We start from the raw sequence: 19,140 nt of genomic DNA on the forward strand, positions 1-19,140 counted from the left end.
TGTTTAAACTATTAGCATTATATATTGTATATGTACACGCAGAGATACACCAGTTGCTGCTATTAAAAAAGCATCTGCCCATGAAATATTGTCAGAATAAAGCAAAATGCTGAGTGCTGCTGTTGGTGGTTTATGGTTGCTGTTTGGCGGGGCAGTCAGCAGATGCTGAAGTATTCTTTTCATGTCAGACATATCACTAACTTTTTATAATTCATTAATGAGAGAAGATTTAGGTTGGATGTCACCTTTACAGAGGTGATGTGCTGGATCAGGCTGCCTAAAGAAGCTGGATCAGGCTACCTAGAGGTGTTCCAGGCCAGATTGGATGGGGCCCTGGGCAGCCCGGTCTAGTGTTAAATGGGGAGATTGGTGGCCCTGCATGCAGCAGGGGGGTTGGAGATTCATGATCCTTGAGGTCCCTTCCAACCCTGGCCATTCTGTGATTCTGTGATTTTGTGACCTAAGACAGCAAAGATGACATTCGTGGCCTACACACAGGCATTAGATGTGCCTCTGCGGTCCTCTCAAGCACACCTTGGCATCTCCAGGGACATGTTTTTTAGCTGAACTCTGTCACTGGAGGCTCACCCATTCCCAGATTGCAGTACTTGAAAGTAGGTATCTGTATTTGACTTCATTTGTGTTGAACCAGGCAATGTCATCAGGGCCAAAATAGCAACACATCGTGTTTCTGGGGGCAACCACAGCCCTAATGGCCCTAATCAGTCCCACTCAGGACACACAGCCCTTCACTTGGGCCCAGCAGTCCTATTTTAGCTCATACCCCTGAGCCATATTGTAGAAATGCAGTCCCCAGTCCTGCTTCCCACAAGGACTCTGGACATACATCCCAGCTGTGTCTCCTGCTGCTGCCAGCTGGATCTCCTAGGCAGCATCTGGATCTGACACATCCCCTTCTTGGTTGGAGGTACGTTAGTGAACCCTCATTTCACTTGTGGCTCCTGGCGTAGCCCTCTTTGTGGTTGCCATGAGGAGTGTGAGTCAGTTCTCTAAATGTTAGCACCCACTGCCATCTGTGACGCCCCTTCTTGGCTCCCCAGCACCATCCCACAAAGCTAGGAGTCTCCTTTAGGATGAGTTGTGTTTGTGGATGTGTTGCAAGGTGTCCCAAAAGACACTAGGCAGCTGTGCTGAGTGAGTGGTCTTGACTTTAGGATTTAGTTCTCCTTCTGACTCCATAGACTGCACCAAAGAGACCTGCATTAGCTCTAAGAGGAGGAGAGGCACTCAAGTCATGTGTAGGCAGTCGCAGATGTTTTGATCTGGGGTTGAATGAAGGGCACGATGAAAACATTTCACAAGAAATTCAACATGTTCTGCAAACCCTTCTTTCTTTTGGAAGCTATGTGCATCCCGTATATCTATTAATTGTCTTATGCACCTCATGTCTACCCTTCAAACCCCTCATTTTACTGATCTTGTGCATAGGCTTTAGGAAAAATAATCTGGGCAATAAATGAAAAGTGCAAGTTTTAAATTCACTCTCAGTGGAAGAGTCCGTTTTCCCTTGGCTCATATGCAGGTTTCCTTAGTTTTCCTTAGTGTGGAGTCCCACACTAAACTGTAGGGGATTTTTAAAATCTGCTAAACTACAACTTAAGGTGGATCAGTACACCTCTCTCCCTGGAAGGCTCCATTGCTAAACAAAGTTGATTCCAAATGATGTCCCTGACCCCCCAAAATAAACAGGACACATGAAAACTCCATCTGCACTAGCAGAAGGGAGCTTTTGTTTCTGTAAGCCTAGAAGTATTTGCAAACTGTGTTCTGAGGGACTTCATCTGACTGACATCTTTTCAGGGGCCATCCTAAGGTCCAGATACTAGATGATCACAAAGCCAGATACCATCAAAACGATGTGCAGATTATTCTGGGCCTGTGGGAGGACGTTCTACGCTGATTACTATTTCTTTCTAAAATGCATGTTTAGTAATTATCTTACAAACGAAAGGGTATTTTTCGCAGCACAAAAAGAGAGATAGCATGCAGTTATATCTCAACCTCACTAATTTCCAGTCAGACAGGATTCTCAGGAAGGTGAAGCACTCCGTTCTATGCTACAAAATTATCTCTGCAGGAGCAGCTCAGATCCTTTCCAAGTAATTCTTCACTTGAAAGGACAGAGTGGCTGATTTGATGTTATGCTTTTTCAATTCTGCCTATTGACTGCTCCAAATCTAAAGTCTAAACTGCTGTCACACTGGGCTGCTTCCGATTGTCCCTTGGATTTAACCAGTTGTGCCTCTGCAGCTGTGGTAAATGTGAGAATTGTTTTCTCCCAGGATGTGAGGTTGAATGATCAAGTTCTTTACATTTTTGAAGCAGGCTGGTGTATGTTTTTTTGGGAACTCTTTGAAATAACTGGCCCTGGAGGAAGTTGACATAGCTGAGCTCTGTAATTCAGTGCACCAACAGAGCACAATCCAGTGGACTGTAAATGGTTCTGAACAGTTTTCTACTAGATCTGTTAATACATAGCTTATATATGTCATTTGTAAATACAGTTATTAATATGCATCTGTGAGCTGCAATCTATTCTGAAAGTGCTGTTTTCAGAAAATATGCATATGCACAGAAAATCTTTAAACAGAAAGTCTGTATGAATGCAATACTTCCGTCCATATTCTTGTAGACTACACTTGCTGACCTTGCATGCCCAAAATATCCACTGAAAACGTTAGTTTGAGCTGTAATTAAGGAACATGAGTATGATTGTAAGGTGATGTAGTAGATATGAAGACAGAATCCTAGCTTAGGAAGGTAGATGTTTAGTTGTGAGGCACTGGAAATAGAAAGCAAAAGGTTTGGGTTTTTGTTTAGGGAGGGCACCAGGAATTCTCTGTCTTCATCTCTGCATCATTGCTCTGTCTTCATCTGAAGCAGTGAGAATTGGTTTTAGCAGCAGGAGTCAAAATTAAAATGGTAGTTAGAGCATTGCAGCAGGCAGTGAGTTTTCTTACTTGGTCTGTTGGGTACCACTGCTATTGTGAGGCAGGAGATGATGGCATTTATCTGTGAAGTTGATATTTTTTTTATTAGTCCAAGCTCTTTGAGAAGCATGATTGATTTGACTCATGTTTCCTTTGACTCATGTTGTCACTTCATTACTAGAATGATTAAATTCTTATCTTGAACCTACATGGTGGGTGACCACAAATTTGATGCTGTCCTGGTATAACAAAAATACTCCATTTTCAGTGCACTAGACAAGTAGTTCAAATGCCAGTTCTTTCACAGATGGTAGAAAGAGAAAGGAAGAAATATATTTACTTGAGAAAAAAAACAAAAAGCTTAAACTTGGAAGACAGTTCCAGGAACTACAGAGGGGAGAAAAGCAATTAAATAGGGTACAATGGTACACAGTTCCATTTCATACTGAATTATGGAAGCATCTAAGTAGTCTCTTGTTGTCAAGCTTCACTTAATTACACAGACCTTTGCATTTATACTTTTCCCTATAAGACCCATCAAGTGGATACTACTTATCTGTTTGCAGAGTTAGTGACAGCCATGCTGTATGTTGCAGCTAATAACTGCACGTTACACTAGAGGGTCCCTGACAGGTGATACAGATAATGCTTCCAGGTGAACAGTTTCCTCAGTGTGTTAGTGCTGGAATTCCAGTATTAGACTCTGAGCTGCATTAATAATTACCTGTTCTGCATTTCTATGGGACAAGTTAGTGCTCCAGCCTCAGCATCAGCTTTCTGCTGAAGTGGAGGGATTTATTTTGGTATAAAGCACACACTGTTTTGACCTTTCTATTAAAGATGTACTGTGTTTATATCCTGTATGTGACATGATGGAAAAATCATACTCTTCTGTTCTGCCTGGAAAGCTGTGAATGAATGAGCCTCCCAATAGGTCATCCGATTCCTGCTTATGTGCAGACAACATGGCCATTAATTTCTGAGTGGAAACAATTTTTCTGATGCATAAACTAGTAAAGACACAAACCTTGTTTTGTATGGTGTTAGTATTTGAAAGTTTTAACAGGTTTTTTAACTCTTTCAACCTATGGTGACTGTGCTATAAATGTCTTAAGTCCAGTACTAAGACATACCTAAATACTGTTCTTTAATAAAATAAGACCAAAAATATATATTCTGAGAATCAGTGTTGCTGAAAATGCTTAATGCTTCTGTAAACGTCTGTAAGGGCTGTGACTGCAGACAGCAGATGCTCCTGAAATCATGAGCCTCCTTATCTCACTGGGTACCTATGTCTCTACCAGCTACATAGTACTGAGCACATAGTAAGAGCAGACAGTAGAAAAGAGCGTCTGACAAGCAGTACTGACTCTGTGCTATAATGTTCAAAACAAGAAATTGTTGCTTGGATAGAGCTCTGCTGATTTTTCTAGTAAGAGATGTTTCAGGTGGTCAGCACACCCCACCACTCATATGTAAAGACTGCCTGGATTGCTTGACAGACTTTGGGGAATCTGCATATTGAGTTTGACCAGGTGAGCTAGGAACTCTTGATTTCTGTTGCTGGCATCTGGTGAGAAACGTCTGCTGTTCTCAAACAACCAGACCATGAGAAATTTGCTATTATGTACACTATCAAGATGCCTCCCTGGACTTTTCTTGCATATTATGATACTCTGACTCATTTTGCTGCATCATGTAAAGCAAATAAAACAAATTATGAAATAATAAGTGAAGCTGCAGTGCTGCCTTTGGAAATCTCATTTCAGAGGAATACAACATCTGCAAAATTACATCTATTTTTCATTCTCCTTCACAATGCTTCATCTCTACTAATGAAAGTGATGGCTTTAATGAAGAAATTTCAGGCTGTGGTTTCAGAGCCACCACATGCCTTCATCTGATAGACCAAAAAAAGGGGAAAGATTGTATCAGTAAGGAGGAAAATTAAATGTGTAGGAAACTTAGAAATTGCATTGAATATGCAGAATCTTAAAATCAGTGTTTTTTATGAGCTGTATGTGATGGTTTGCAAGGGATGCAAAGCCATCAATGCAGGATTTTCATTCTGTGATCAATAGTTATTCTGTTAGGTGATAAAAGTACATGACCTTTACTAATGGGGAGCTTACTGTTGCAAAATGTGCAGAGCAGAAGCACGTTTTGCAGGATTTTCAAGACCGAAGATTTCTTATGGAAATTTGTATTTGTTTATTTGTTGTTGTTGTTGTTTTTAATAGAAAGGCGTAATTTTGTTACCACTGCAATTGAGAGGTTTGCTTTCAAATTCAATGAAAGCTGGCCCTTGTCTGGGGGTGCTTTAATGTCATGTGTCATACAGTATTTGCTGATGAAGGAAATTTCATGTGGCTCTATGTAGCCTATATATTTGAACAGCTTTGTGAGTTGTTAATAAGAATTAATAAGGCTTATGGATACCCATGTTCAAGATTATTCTTTTGAATGAATCGCCAGAATTTGCAGCAGCACTTATTGCACAATATTTGCATCATGTTTTACTGCTTCTTGACTTCTTCAGCATTCTCCCAAGCAGTGGTTGCTGATGACTTGTAACACTAGCAAAGCCCAAAGGATCTCACAGTGATTTAGGACAGCAGGAGTAGAATATAGGCAGTGTTTGAGTAATCTGTGGCCACTGCATGCCATTTGTTGTAAACTATGCTTACTATAGAATAACTCCTAGTGATACAAGTGTGTATGAGTAAGTACAGGGCTTTTAATGGAATTAAAGGCAGGCAACGGAATTAAAGGCAGATAACAGAATTAAAGGCAGACAACAGAGTTCAGAATGTTCATGTTCAGCTGAACCATGATGAAGAATCTAGTTGCTGAACCTACTTCCAATTCTCTTCACAAGTTAAGAGGCTATAAAAGCATTCATGCTAGAGAACATACAAATTGGAAAGATAATTCCTGTACCTTTGCATGACTCCAGAGCACAAGTATCTTCCCAGAAGGAGAATGACATGTATGAAAGGAGAGCTGCTTCTTCTTTCTGTTGTGTGCTTGCAGATACCCATCTTCAGATCTTCCCATGAGAAACTCAGTCATCTCCTTTCTTCCCTGTCAGTGTTGACTTCTGCCACCTCTCTGCCTCCCTTTTTAGCATGGAAAGTAGAGAAAAGATTGCCTCCGCAGTGCGTTAGGATGTTACAGTGTTACATAGGACAATAAAATGTGCTGCTACTTGTGAGGATGGTACTTTTTACTAACCAATATGAAGATGTATGTGTGTATATTTTCATAAGGGACACAATATCAAGATACCACTGCTCTTAAAACTTACTATTTGTTGTGTTGTAAACCATTAAATCTGAGGCTTAATTCCCTGATTGCTGCAACTGGTACCTGTCAGACCCCTTCCTTGATGTGCAACTCCAGTCCTGAAGCAAGGGAAGGGTTTGCCTTTCCTTGAAGTAAAAAGTAGTCCTTTCCTTGAAGAAAGTAGTCCTAAACCAAAGGCAGATGAGTGGGCTAGGCGCTCCTGTGCTTTTACCATCACTCTACATCTTCTCTAACATCATCCTGATGGATCTTTTCCCATGTTCGGAATTTAACTGATTAATGAATTTAGGCTTAAAAAGTCTTGCTAGAGATAAAATTAGTGTGAAAGCTGCCTTCATTTCTTAAAATCCATAAGTGCCTTTTTCTGATCTAGTATTTCCAAGGCTGTAAAACATGTGCTCTCTTCTTCTGGTATTATGCATGCTAGGGACATTTGATTCTCAGATGTAAAGGCCTTCAATTCCTTGTAGACAGGGACAGGCAAGTGAGTTTGGCACATATAACCTGTGTGTTGCAATGTGTGTGCAGTCTGTGCAAATGAGTATTTTTTGACCGAGACCAAGATGATCTCTTTCAATCTGAGTTTGTTATGATTCTCTGCCTCTGAATGCCCTGACCATTGCTATAATTCCTTTACTGACATCAGAGATCCTTTGGCGTCAGTGGAGTTACAACAGTTCATACCAGTTGAGACTCTGCCTCCTGATGTATTCACACACACATCCTTTTGAGGTCTAACTCTCACATGAAAAACATGAGAAAATTTCCCAAACCATCGCTCATATTTTGCAGCTGATTCCATATGGCGTAGCTGTATGTGAGAAAATGTGAGGGATGATGTTCTTATAGATTCCGAGCACTTAAATGAGCACTTTTAAGGATATTGGTAGGTAATAAGCACAGAGGGTTTCCAAAATCTTCAGGCTATTGAGAATGTCCTGGAGAGCAGCTTTGTAGCAATGAAGTTATGTGCAATAGTTTAGTACAGATTTTACTGTAAATCCTATGAGTTGTGAAGTCCGAATTGTGATACAGTCAGAGATAAAGTAAAGCAGTTTGTTTTCTCTCCTTTAGTCTTGAGTTTTTAAAGGACTGTTGCTATAAGATAAAGAAAGAGCCTTTTGATGCATTTACCAAAGGAACAGTTGAGACTTCACAGCAAACTGCTGTAGCCAAACTAAACGTAATTACTAGCACTACTGGCTTTTTTAGGAGATACACACTTGCAAAGTATTACAGCATTTGGAATACTGTTCAAAAAATAATAAGCAATGCATGTAAGGTCATGGACTTTCTATACATCTAGTGTGGCCTCATTTTGAGTGGCTTCAAAAGGGAGTACAGTATTCGTGGTTATACTTCTTTGTCCTTCTGAGGACATTGGCCAGGTTGACATGAACTAGACTGTAGCTGTAAAATGTATCTGTTGTTCTTTGATTGGATTTCTTCTCCATCCAAGTGACTGATAAAACCAAAGCAGAAATTTTAGCATAGAGAGTACATTTTGTGGTCTGTTAGTTGATCTTACATGCCTACATCATGTAACACCATTCATCAGGAAGCTCGTGGAATTGCTCTTTTTTGGTAAGTCTGTATGCGTGTAAAATGTAACTGAAACTTGTTTGCAATAACATAACTGTAATGTCTTTTTTACTTACTAGTTGTCTTTCTTGTCTGTTTGTTTTCTTTTCCAGGCAGAGGGTTCTAGGCTCCAAAGAGAGCTGAGAGGATATTTAGCAGCCATCAAAGGTGATTTTTTATGTTCTATGTCATTTTCATAAAGCAAATTTGATAAAAAGTGAGATAAATATTCTTATTTAAAATGTACAAAGACAAGGACAAGTACAGCTGCTTTAGTCATTAATAATCTACTTTTCTGTTTTGGATCTGGCATGGGCTGTTTAATCTGTTGATAGAGTTTCTGCTTCTTCTGATGACAAGTCATGTGCATACATAGCCTTGCACGCATGGCTTACCCTCAACTGTCCTCTGTGTGCAAATCTGCTGCCCAGAGCCCCAACAAAATCTGTGCATTACTCATCTTTTAAATGCTGTAATGCAAAATACTCCATGCAAGGCAAGAGATCCCTCGCAGGTTTCCAGGTTTCCTTACATTTCCTGGTGTTACTATTTGGATGATAGGTCTTCTCTTTCTGAAATCGTGTTCTCTAAGATGTTGTGATTTCTTGTTAGCTTCTGAATGATGGATCTATTTATTTTTTTTCAAAATATTTTTTTTTTTAAATTGAAAATAGGATATGATCCCTTAATAACAAAGGTCCAAGTAGCAGAAGCTCAGTGATTAAATATCAGAGAATATGTAAAGAGCTGTTTAAATCCTAGTGGATGCTCATAAATCCAGCATACTCAATTTAGTACTACATACAGCAATTATTCTCTGTCATCCCACTAATTTTCAGAGGAGATGGAGGCAAGGTCCTAAATGAAAGGGAGTAAGAGTTTGTGACATTTGTAGATTCATTAATAATTGTAGATTCATCAATAACAACTTCTTGAGATAAATAAAGAAAATATGTATGCATACATATTTTTAGCCTGACTCCTGTCCTGCAGGAAAAATGTTATAAACCAGTTCTGACATCTCTGAAAGCCATTAACAAGCAGAGAACTCCTTTCGATGGGAAGTGTAGGAGAGCAAAGCAGTAGCTTAAATCTTTGATTTTCTATTACTTGCTGTATGGTCTGGAAAAGGGAAATCCTGTACCAGACAAGAGGTAATTCTCCTTGTAGGGATTTGCACAGTGCTTGGAGTTTTTTTGGAGGAAGGAGGTTGAAAGGAATTTCAACGTTCTTCATTTATTTGGGACCCATTGGACACTGACTTTATATTCTAGTTTTTCTGTCATTCCATTCCCCACACACATTATCAGATGTAGGCATAGCCAGAAGCAGTGTGATGAGGCTGTTTGGCCAGATGGCTTCTATGTCATGTAGGCTGACTGTTTACATGCTGCTTTGATTTCCGTGTTGGTGACAACAACCCTCCTCCCCATGTTTCATTTTCTTTCCCTCTGACTCTCTTCTTATTCTCACACTTTGTGCATTAGTGACCCTTTTGCTGGCTTACTATCAAGTGGGCTATTCTTTCCACTGAGTTTTACTTTGAACTTCATGTGAATTTTTTCACTGTGCAAATTTTGCCTTTTTATCTGTGCTTTTCTGTTCCCCACCTTTCTCTTTTTGCAGCCTGTAAGTCCATATTTAAAAATGTCTTTCTCCCTGGGAACGTAAAGTGTTTGCTAACGCCTTGTTATCTTTCTGTCCTAAAAAAGACCCAGCCATAAGCAGCTCATAACAGCCTAAAAATATTTTTCTCCAAAACCAGCAAGCCACTGGTGATCATCTTTGGCACATATGCTGGAAACTGGGACAACAGCTCAGGGCAGCACTCCTTGATACACAGCTCTGAGGCGTCCTCAAAGCTGATGAGCTCAGCAGTGGTGAAAGCCCCTCCAGATTTTGGGTGGCAGAGATCATCAGAAAATGTCTACAATTGCTATTCTTTCTAGTACAGACACCATCAAAAATTTTGAGGTGTCTACTCTGAAAAGCTTAGGAACCTCCACTACGGATATTCAGGTTCTGAGTGGTATTTCAGTATAAAGGACATCTGGGCTTTGAAAGTACACTGTGAGCAGGAGTTCATTTTGCAGGGAAGAAGGTTGATTATATGAATGCATTTGATATCTTTGTGTTCTTACAGATGGAAGAAAAGCTCACTTTATAGGGTTCGTTTTAGAGTGTTCCAAGGAATGGCAAAATAGCTAACCTTTCTCCAATTAAATGCATTTTACGAAGCTGGAATGTTGTCAGCTCTAGTAAAAATTGCCATTTTGCAGCACGACTTTTGAGTGAATATTGGAAGCTAAAAGTATAAGATCTGTCCAAAATTTAAGCAAAGGAGCCTTCTTAGAGCCCTTTACCCCTTTGTTCTAATATAGTGAGCATTTTCTGAGGTTTATTAGCACACATTCTTAAAGAGAATTTTTGCTGTATTCAGACTCCATTCCTAATTCTGATGTGCTTCTTAGCCTCAGTTCAGTCTTGCCTTTGCTACTTGTTACTTAAGGACCCAGTGGAAGCATATAATGAAGCTGTTGTGAATCTGAGTGGTTTATATGTGCTACTTTATTTAACCTGCATGCTAGTTTCATGTCTGCTACGCATCAGTTGTGTTTGTACTGACAAAGCCGTGTGCTACCTCCCATAGCTGTAGTCATCTCATGCCTCAGTCTTTGCCTCTTCCTATCTCCTTGGCAACGTGCATCTGGATTCTCTACCATGATACTTTTTTGTGCTTTTTAGAGCTGTAGGAGATTTAAAAGGTTTTACAGGCCTGTAGTTAAAGAAACCCTAAATCAGCCTCCTAGTTTCTACCATAAGCTCTTTGCTAGTACAAGCACAGATGAGTAGATATATCCTGGGATTTGCCTGAAGGGAACAAGCTGACAGAGGGGGAAAGGAATCCTGCTTCATAAAATAGAGTATTTTTCAAATAGCTTGATGTAGTGTAAAGTAGTAACCGGTTCATAGGAAGACATGGGCTGTAAGCAATTTTACTGCCTAGTTGTCAGTCTGTGGCTGACAGAATCACAGATATCCTTCAGACAAATAAATCTTAAAATCATTTTTTTTCCTGAGAAGCAGTAAAACAATTCATCATCTTTCTGCGATGTTTAGCAATGAATTATGAAGTGATTGAGTTGTTCTAGAAAGAAATATAATGAGAAATGGGCAAAAATGAATGCAACTCATGTGGCAAGACCATTTCCTTGGAGAACCTTACATGAAGTTCTCTTCTCCACTCAAACAATAAAATATTAAAATATAAAGCCAGAATAAGGTGCTTTGTTTAGTTAGGAAAATGGAATTTTCTCCTTAATTCTGCCTAGATTTCCCTGCCAGGACATGAGGAGATAACACAGTATATAGGTCCTGAAATTAGCATGGGTTCCAGGTCAATCTCAGTCTCCATGGGAGCTTGAGTACCTTGGAACTGTGATAGGAAAGAGTCACCTGTTCTCTTCCACCCCTAGGGCACTGTGATGGGAACACCTATACATACATCCTCTGAGGATCCCTACTGCATATCGTGCCTTTAGGAGTGCAGGAACAGAGGCTCTTTCCCAAAGAAAGAGAGAATATTTCACACGAGTGTCTCAAACTTCAGTAATGGAATTATTTAGCATCATTTTTTCCTGAATGATTCAATTATTTCTGGTTATTAAGTGATTTAATTATCAAGAAGCGGTACTTAATGAAACAGTTGATATTAAGTATAAAATTCCACATGTTCACCAGCAGTAAAAAATATTTTCACATTTCATAGTGCCTTCATGACTTGCTCTAAACAATTTATCTTTCTCAGTGACAGCAGCTGAAAACAGCAGAGAGAGACAGCCTGCAGTCTATGGATGACACTAATCCTCTTAACTTTAGTGGTGATTAATACATAAAAGGTATCTGTGTGTAAGAAATATTCAATGTGAAAGTCAGCCAAAATGAAAAAATCTTTGAACATTGTAAGTTTATACCTGTAGGCACCAAAACAGAATGAGAAGGCACTGAGTTAGTACTTATCCCTGCATTCCTTTGAGATATAGCAGTAAGCACAGTGTAGATTTAGTAGGAAAATAGTAGCCTGGGTGGTTTTGTCCTTTGGGAATTTCATACTGAAGCTTTCTGACCAAGGGAGCCAAATGTTATTATGTGCATCTTCTTCACACTGCAGCTGGGTTTGTCTGATGCTTTTTGCAGGGAATATGCTTGACTGAAAGACTGCAGATTCTCAGAAGTGAAGGAAATATAGAAGTTGGTGTAAGCTGATGTCCCTCAAGAAAGGGCTGTTAAGTGTCTTTTACTTGCTCTCTTAAGAGATACGTGCTCCAGTTCTGTAGTATTGAACAAATAATGAAGTATTTAACAACGTCTGTGTATGTACAGGTGTTCTACGCAAGGCAAGACCATGACTGAGCTGAATGCAGATTGCAGGAGAGATTAGGGGAAAGCTGTGCTAGCAGGCTGCCACCAGAATGTAAGCTACAGATTTAGAGTGCAGTATCCTGAAGGGCAGAAGTTCAGGCATCAGAAAGGATCAGGTGTGAGCAGGGATGTGCAGACCTTCCTAGTTTGTGTGTTTGCCCTGAGTGGGCAGAGCACAGCCCTCCTGAGTATGGCGATACAGTGCTGGTTTTGCCTCACCTCCTGAATTGGTTAATTCCTAGTGACATTAAAGAAAAAATTTTGAGTGCTCCCTGGAAAAAAATATGTCATCTGTATTTTAGTGTAATCTGCCATACCAAAGAGAAAAAAACAAAACAAACAAGCAAACCAAAAGAAACACCTCTATTCAGTAATTCTTTCTGAGCACGTGACAAATTATTCTTAATGTTTACCACAAAGAAGAGAAGGGAGAAATGTGTCTTAAACTGCTGTACATTCTTCAAGCTAAGTTCTGTCATTCAGAAGCACCCCCACCAAAACCCCTGAAAAAAATTAGATATTCCAGTTTGGCAGAGCACCATTTGATCAAGGGGTGAAAATCTGTACCATCTGAACTCATGGTTCCCTTTCTTTGTAAGTATTCTCTCCCCTCCCCTCTCTTGAGGGACAGCTGTTTACTTGCAACTTTTTCCATACTCTTTTTTCCTACCATTTGTACATTAGGAAGTGTGCAGTCTTGCATTTACTTTCCTCTCATATCTTGAATGTGTGTTTTGGAGTGCTTGTTGGAATAGCAACTGACAGTGTCAAAACTGCTCCTCTAGACATACAAGTTCCAAGTGAATTATCTTCTGCTCCTAAATATTTATTCATGAAGAAAGCAGAGCTATTGATGCTAAATCTTGCCACTTAGCAGTTTAATCTGAAAATTGGATTAAAAAACTGCTGTTGCAGTTGGACTTGATGATCTTTAAGTTCTTTCCCAACCTGAGCGAGCAATTCTATGAATCACACTAGAGATATTTTCAAGAAAGCACAGATGTGCTGCACCAAGCAGACTTTGAGTAATTTTTAGTTTTTGGTTAAAGGTAATGCCAAGATAAAAATTTACAGGCTGCCCAGAGAGGTTGTGGGATCTTTGAATGGAGACATTCAAAACCCAGCTGGACACGTTCCTGGATGTCCTAATCTTGGTGTTCCTGCTCCAGCAGGAGGATTGGACTAGATGATCTTTTGAGGTCCCTTCCAAACCCTGATGTTCTGTGATTCTGTGAAAAATGTTTAGTAGCCACTGTTTAGATTTTGCAAAGAAGGTGAAAAAAAATGTCATTTTGAAGTTACTGATCCTGAACTTAGTGTCTTATATGAGATCAGATACAGCAGTTCCCATGAATCTCTACCATTTAATCACCCAACCCTGGAAATGCTTCATCTTGCACGCAGGCAGGCATGGACTCACTGTGGATAAGCTAGGAAGCTATCCTGTAGGATGGAAGAGCTGAGAATAATCAGACATGCTGCTGTTTGTTTGGCTTCTCTGTGATGGTCTTTTAAGTAGGTATTAAATGTCTTTAGGGACAGGACAACCCTCCGTGTTGTTTTCATGTTCCAATAGATTTATTGCAGAACAGCAAATGAAATTCCTAATCTAATAGGATTTTTTTCATGCATAAATATGGGATAATTCTGGTATGAAGGAGATTTCTCACTAGCCTGGGTGAGCTGATTGATCATAAAGGCTTTGTTTCAGCTCTTGAAAATCGCATTCTAAACATGCCAGAGGCAATAGTATAGTGAGTACACGTAGATTAAAATGAAGCTATTTATCAACTATTTCCTGTAGTTTGCACCTACATATTCCTTTTTCTGTTTAATTACAGGGATGCAAGATGCCTCAAAAAAGCTTACCGAGTCTCTCCATGAAGTGTATGAGCCAGACTGGTACGGACGAGAAGATGTGAAAATGATTGGTGAGGTAAGATATGTAGAAAGATGAAAGAAGTAGTGTTTTGACTGCAAATCGATTTGTCTGAGCTATCAAGGAGAAGAATACATCTGAAATTTCCCTTACTTCTATATTGTGTGAGAAATCAAATTTTCTAAGCATAGAAATTATTGGTCTTGTGAGGTGTACCTCCTGCTGACTAGGAGCCCTATTTGCATTGCCAGTTTTACAAAGTAGTTGGCATAAGCTCCTTCTGAGATCAGCATTACTATGACCAGAATTGGTCCTCAGAGCATCTGATGGACCAGTTTGTGCCACTCTCTATAGCCTTGTCTAGCTTCCTCCAGTTTAGATTAGAGAATTAGTTCAGATTATTCAGATTAGAGAAATACTTCTTTTCTAGAAGACATGGGAGAGTCTAACTTGAGGTACTCTCGATTGCTTAAGTAAAAATCCTTAATTCTGAGGGAATTCTGTCAGCAGAAGTGCTGGTGGTGACAAGAAAGTGCTAAACATTACCAACGTAACTTTAAGTCAGGTGATGTTCAGGTGTGCAAGGCCTGCTGGATAATATGATAAACAAGAAACTGGAACATAAAGCAGTCTTCCCAAATCAGCTGAATGTTTGCTTTCTTCTCTGTGGCTGCCTTCTTCTACCTTTCCCTGCTGCTGAAGGCATGACATATTTTTGATTTTAAAAGCACACAAAGTCCAAACGTGTAAGAAGAGATACCACGCCATTTACGTCCTCTTAGGTTAAATGGCTGGATGATTTGCTGCTGCATCTTGCTGTAGCTCTTCACTGTGTGCCTGCAGACTATTAGATTTTGCACTTGGAAATTTGTAATCGCACATGCAAGGACCAAAATTTTGTGTTGTCTCTAATAAGCATAAGGATAAATGACGGATGTATCATCTTAATAAGGGACTCATGTGGGCAATATTACAAAATTGTTGCTTCTGGTTTTCTCCCAGTATGGTCACAAGTGTAAATTTATGCATCTCTCAACCTGGAATAAGAATGGATTATTTGTGCAGTCCGAGATATAAATGATTATTCAAAGAGGGGTCCATCAAAGTGACCTAGTACTGCCTGGCAGGAAAGATGATGGCCTAAAGGGCTCTTGAGCCATGTTTTTGGTCCCATTAGCTTTCAGAAAACCTCCATGATCCTAATATGTCTAACATGCATATCAACAAGATGCAAAAGCACAGGACTTGCCATTGCTTTCTGCAATCTAATGCTGTGCTGCTCTGTAGACCACCATGAATGTTGCCTTAAATAAATGAGGTATTTTGTAAGTATGATTAATAGATTGTGATAATCCCTTAGAGACCCTATTAGGGTAGAAAATGAATGAACAGAATGCTGACATCACGCAGCATTTGCAATGTGCCCTGTAGTGGCTCACAATAAAGTAAACACCAGGGAATCGTTTTTGGACTTGACTTGAGGCTAATAGCCCCCTTTAGCCTCCCTGCCATCAAAGGGAAATTCAGTCATTTTTAAATGTGCAGAGAGAGAAGGGGAACAAGATATTTAACACTTGCTTAACTGAGAATCCAGGACCTGGAAACCTTTGTAACTATGTAATAGGATTTTGCTTTTGGCAAGGAATTGCACCCAACTGTCCCTGGGCTCCTTGTCACATCAGCTGCATTAACATGTTCTTAAAAAACTGAAAGCTACCAAGGGGAGCTGCCCAGAAGCTGCAAAGAGGACTGGGAAAAATTGCTATAGCTTCTGGGATTGATTTGTTTGTTCTGCTTATTGGTAAGTTTCAGATCTGTAATCCCAGTTTTCTAGCAGTGGGAGGTAGAGTTTAGCCTGTAAACCAGAGATTTCATCAGATGCACCTTAATGGCACCAAAGTTATGGGGTAGAAGAATGGACTTTTCTTAGGGTGAATCTCCACAAGTTTTATTTTAAAAATCATAAAGTATCCTAAGTTGAAAGGGACCCCCAAGGATCACTGAGTCCATCTCCCTGCTCCATACAGGACAACCCAAATTTCAAACCCCAAACTAAGCTTACAAAACCTTGTTGATCAGAATCTCACTTTTTTTTGTTTTTCTTTTATTTACTTTGTAGTTGTCCTTCCTTTCTCTGTAAGGAGAGTTTATCATCAGTGAGCACAGTCAATGCTGCGGCCACTTCAGATTCAGCAGTGGTAATCCTAAGGAATCTGATATCCTGAGGAAGACCTTGAATACGTGATACTCTTATTTTCAGAAAACATGTACTATCTGAAAAAAAAAAAGGGGGGGGGAAACCCTAATTTTTGAACTAACACTTCTTTTTTGTTATTAATTAAAGCTTGCAATACGAAGGTGCAATTTTTTATTTAATTTATAGCTGCATTCTGAAGAATTGCCATAGAAAGAACACTTTAAAACTTCAGAACTATTAATATTTACCATTTATGTGTGTATTTCCCCTGGTTTTGAAGTGAGTTAAACTATTAAGTGCATTTTTTTTTTCTCTTTCTTTACAGAAATGTGATGAACTTTGGGAGGACTTCCATCAAAAACTTGTGGATGGGTCGTTGTTGACTTTGGATACATATCTAGGACAATTCCCTGATATCAAAGTACAGTAATGCTTACCTACAAAGGAGAATTTGTAAATACCACCAGTCACTGTAGTGTCATCAAATAAATATAGAATCAGATTTTACACACACACAAAACACGGGGAGGGTCATTTGTTTCTGCAGTGAACACAGCCTTGTTATGTTAGCTGATCTTTGGCATCAGGCTGCACTGATTTTCCAAGATAATTTTCATGCTGTAGTACTTGTATGTAAATTAGGCTTTGTACAAACAAAAATTTAGAATGTTTTTTTCCTGTTCCATTTTCATTTGCTATGAGACAATTCTCACTGACTTTCACAGGGACAAATCACGTTCTTCAGTTGTTAAAATGCCAGACAAATTATAAGACGAAAAGCAGGCCTTTTGTTATTGACTGGATACACCTGTGGGTATCTAAGTACCTTTCTCTTAACTACATTATGGTTCCTGGCTTGTGATTAGTTGCAGTAAGATTTTGTGGTACATGTGAGGAGGCTCTGTTAATGCGGATTCCAGCTTCAAACCAATCATTCCCAGTGTGCAGTTCAAGGAAATGGTTGTTAAATGAGGATAAAGGCTCATTAAAAGTGTGAGGGAGAAGCATTTTATCTCACTGTATGGACAAAACTGGACGTTCTTTGTTGGGATTTTAGAATCAATCAGTTATCCTGCAGCCATCTCCTTTGCCATTTACATCAGGAAAAAAAAATCCCTTTATTACTGATACTCAGTTTCACACTTGCTGCTACATCAAACTGTGCTTATGTCTTCTCAGCCTGCAGAATTCACTTGTAATATGGAACTTTGTAAAGTCAGCTTATAATGGAGGACATTTGCTTAGTTGCAAGAGAATTACAGCAGTTAAATTAAAATTCCTATTATATGTTAAAAGTTCCTGCTATATTGTATCCAACTTCTGTATCAGAGCAACTGTATTGAGAACTACATTTTAAGCATTTTTCCTACTCTAAAAATGCTATGTTAACTATTCATTAAATTTGCACACTATATGTAAGGTAAAAGGACAGTGTTACCATGAGTTTAACAGGTCCACTTATTCTGGAGAATGAGATAAATCTTGCATAACACTGTTACCTCACCACACCCACAGAACAGCCTTTCAAACCATCTGTATACATATTTCTTATTTAAAATAAGATTGTTAGTTTCTCTCTTTTTGCATGCCAGTGTTCTTCAGTGGCATTATAGTAAGCTGGTATTGAATGGCAGATGAAGGAGAGTACAAACATGTTAAATGACTGCATAGGTAAAATAACTTAAAGAAGTGAGTTGGACTGACTTTCATTCTTACCTCTGTACAGACACGTATTGCAAAACGAAGCAGAAAGCTGGTGGACTACGACAGTGCAAGGCATCATTTAGAAGCCCTGCAGAGCTCCAAAAGAAAAGACGAAGGCAGGATTACCAAGGTAGGAAAGGATGCTGGCTGATGACTTTGAGAGCTCCAGTTCTGTGCAGAGACTTTTCACAAAGCTTCTCTTCTTTTTCCTCTTTCAGAATTAGAGGTTACCCTTAAGGATAGAAGCATTTTAAGTATTTTGGTGGATGGGGAGGGAATACAGCTGATTTTAGGAGTGAGTCCTATTTGAGCTCTAGCTTTATCTTTTGATGCGATTTAGGAGACAGCAAGCCCTGTGCTGGCCTTTGTGGTTTATGACTAAGTCACATACTTTGTCAATAAAAATTCAAATTGAGTCACAAAAAAATGAAAAAATAAAAATAAAATATCCCACCTTCTGACAGAAACAGTTTTCCCAGGTTTTTTTTGTTGTTTGTTTTAGGCAGAAGAAGAGTTTCAGAAAGCACAGAAAGTGTTTGAAGAGTTTAACACTGATTTGCAAGAAGAATTGCCATCTCTGTGGTCACGGTAAGCCTGGGCAGATATTGCCTTTGAGGCCTAAAGGGAGACTAAGAAAGGGAATGAGGGGATTTTAACAGGCTGCTAGAAAGTCTTTGAAATCCTATCTGTCATCTTTTGAAATCATTACAGGGAAAATGCCTTATAATGATTGAAAATTATTGTATTTATTGTAAATGTATTTATGCTTATTTCTTTCAGTATATCTCAGTACTTAAAATTTTTCATCTTTTTTTGTTATGAGGTGCAAAAATGTTTCATTTTTTCTGGATAAAGAACTGTGGCAGAGAGCACAAAATGGCATCACGACTCAAAACCCACTGCTTCCATCACCCTTCTCAGAAACTGTGATGCTAGATACCTGATCCTTTCAAGAAACAAACAAAAAAAAGAGCCACTAGTTGACAAAGGATCAAATATACCCACTCTTAAGAGCAACCATATAGAGCAGTCACACACTGTTCCAGAAGACTTGCAATTGGTCTTTTTATAGGTCATTTTCTCTGTAAAATGTGTCAAAG

General features: G+C 39.2%; 1 protein-coding gene across 2 annotated transcripts in view; it reads left to right on the forward strand.

Annotated features, from left to right (window-relative positions):
• The window catches only part of AMPH (amphiphysin), a 103,014-nt gene that overhangs the window by 46,763 nt on the left and 37,111 nt on the right, over positions 1-19,140 (forward strand). For both annotated transcript variants that reach the window (XM_042888606.1, XM_042888605.1), the window contains exons 3-7: positions 7,952-8,006; positions 14,102-14,196; positions 16,662-16,757; positions 18,063-18,170; positions 18,543-18,628. In XM_042888606.1, coding sequence (XP_042744540.1) covers positions 7,952-8,006; positions 14,102-14,196; positions 16,662-16,757; positions 18,063-18,170; positions 18,543-18,628 — 440 coding nt within the window. The remainder of the gene's footprint in view (positions 1-7,951; positions 8,007-14,101; positions 14,197-16,661; positions 16,758-18,062; positions 18,171-18,542; positions 18,629-19,140) is intronic.

This window comes from Lagopus leucura, unplaced genomic scaffold (assembly GCF_019238085.1).
Source record: "Lagopus leucura isolate 7727_CA_CO unplaced genomic scaffold, USGS_WTPT01 Super-Scaffold_100157, whole genome shotgun sequence".
Taxonomy (NCBI): Eukaryota; Metazoa; Chordata; class Aves; order Galliformes; family Phasianidae; genus Lagopus; species Lagopus leucura.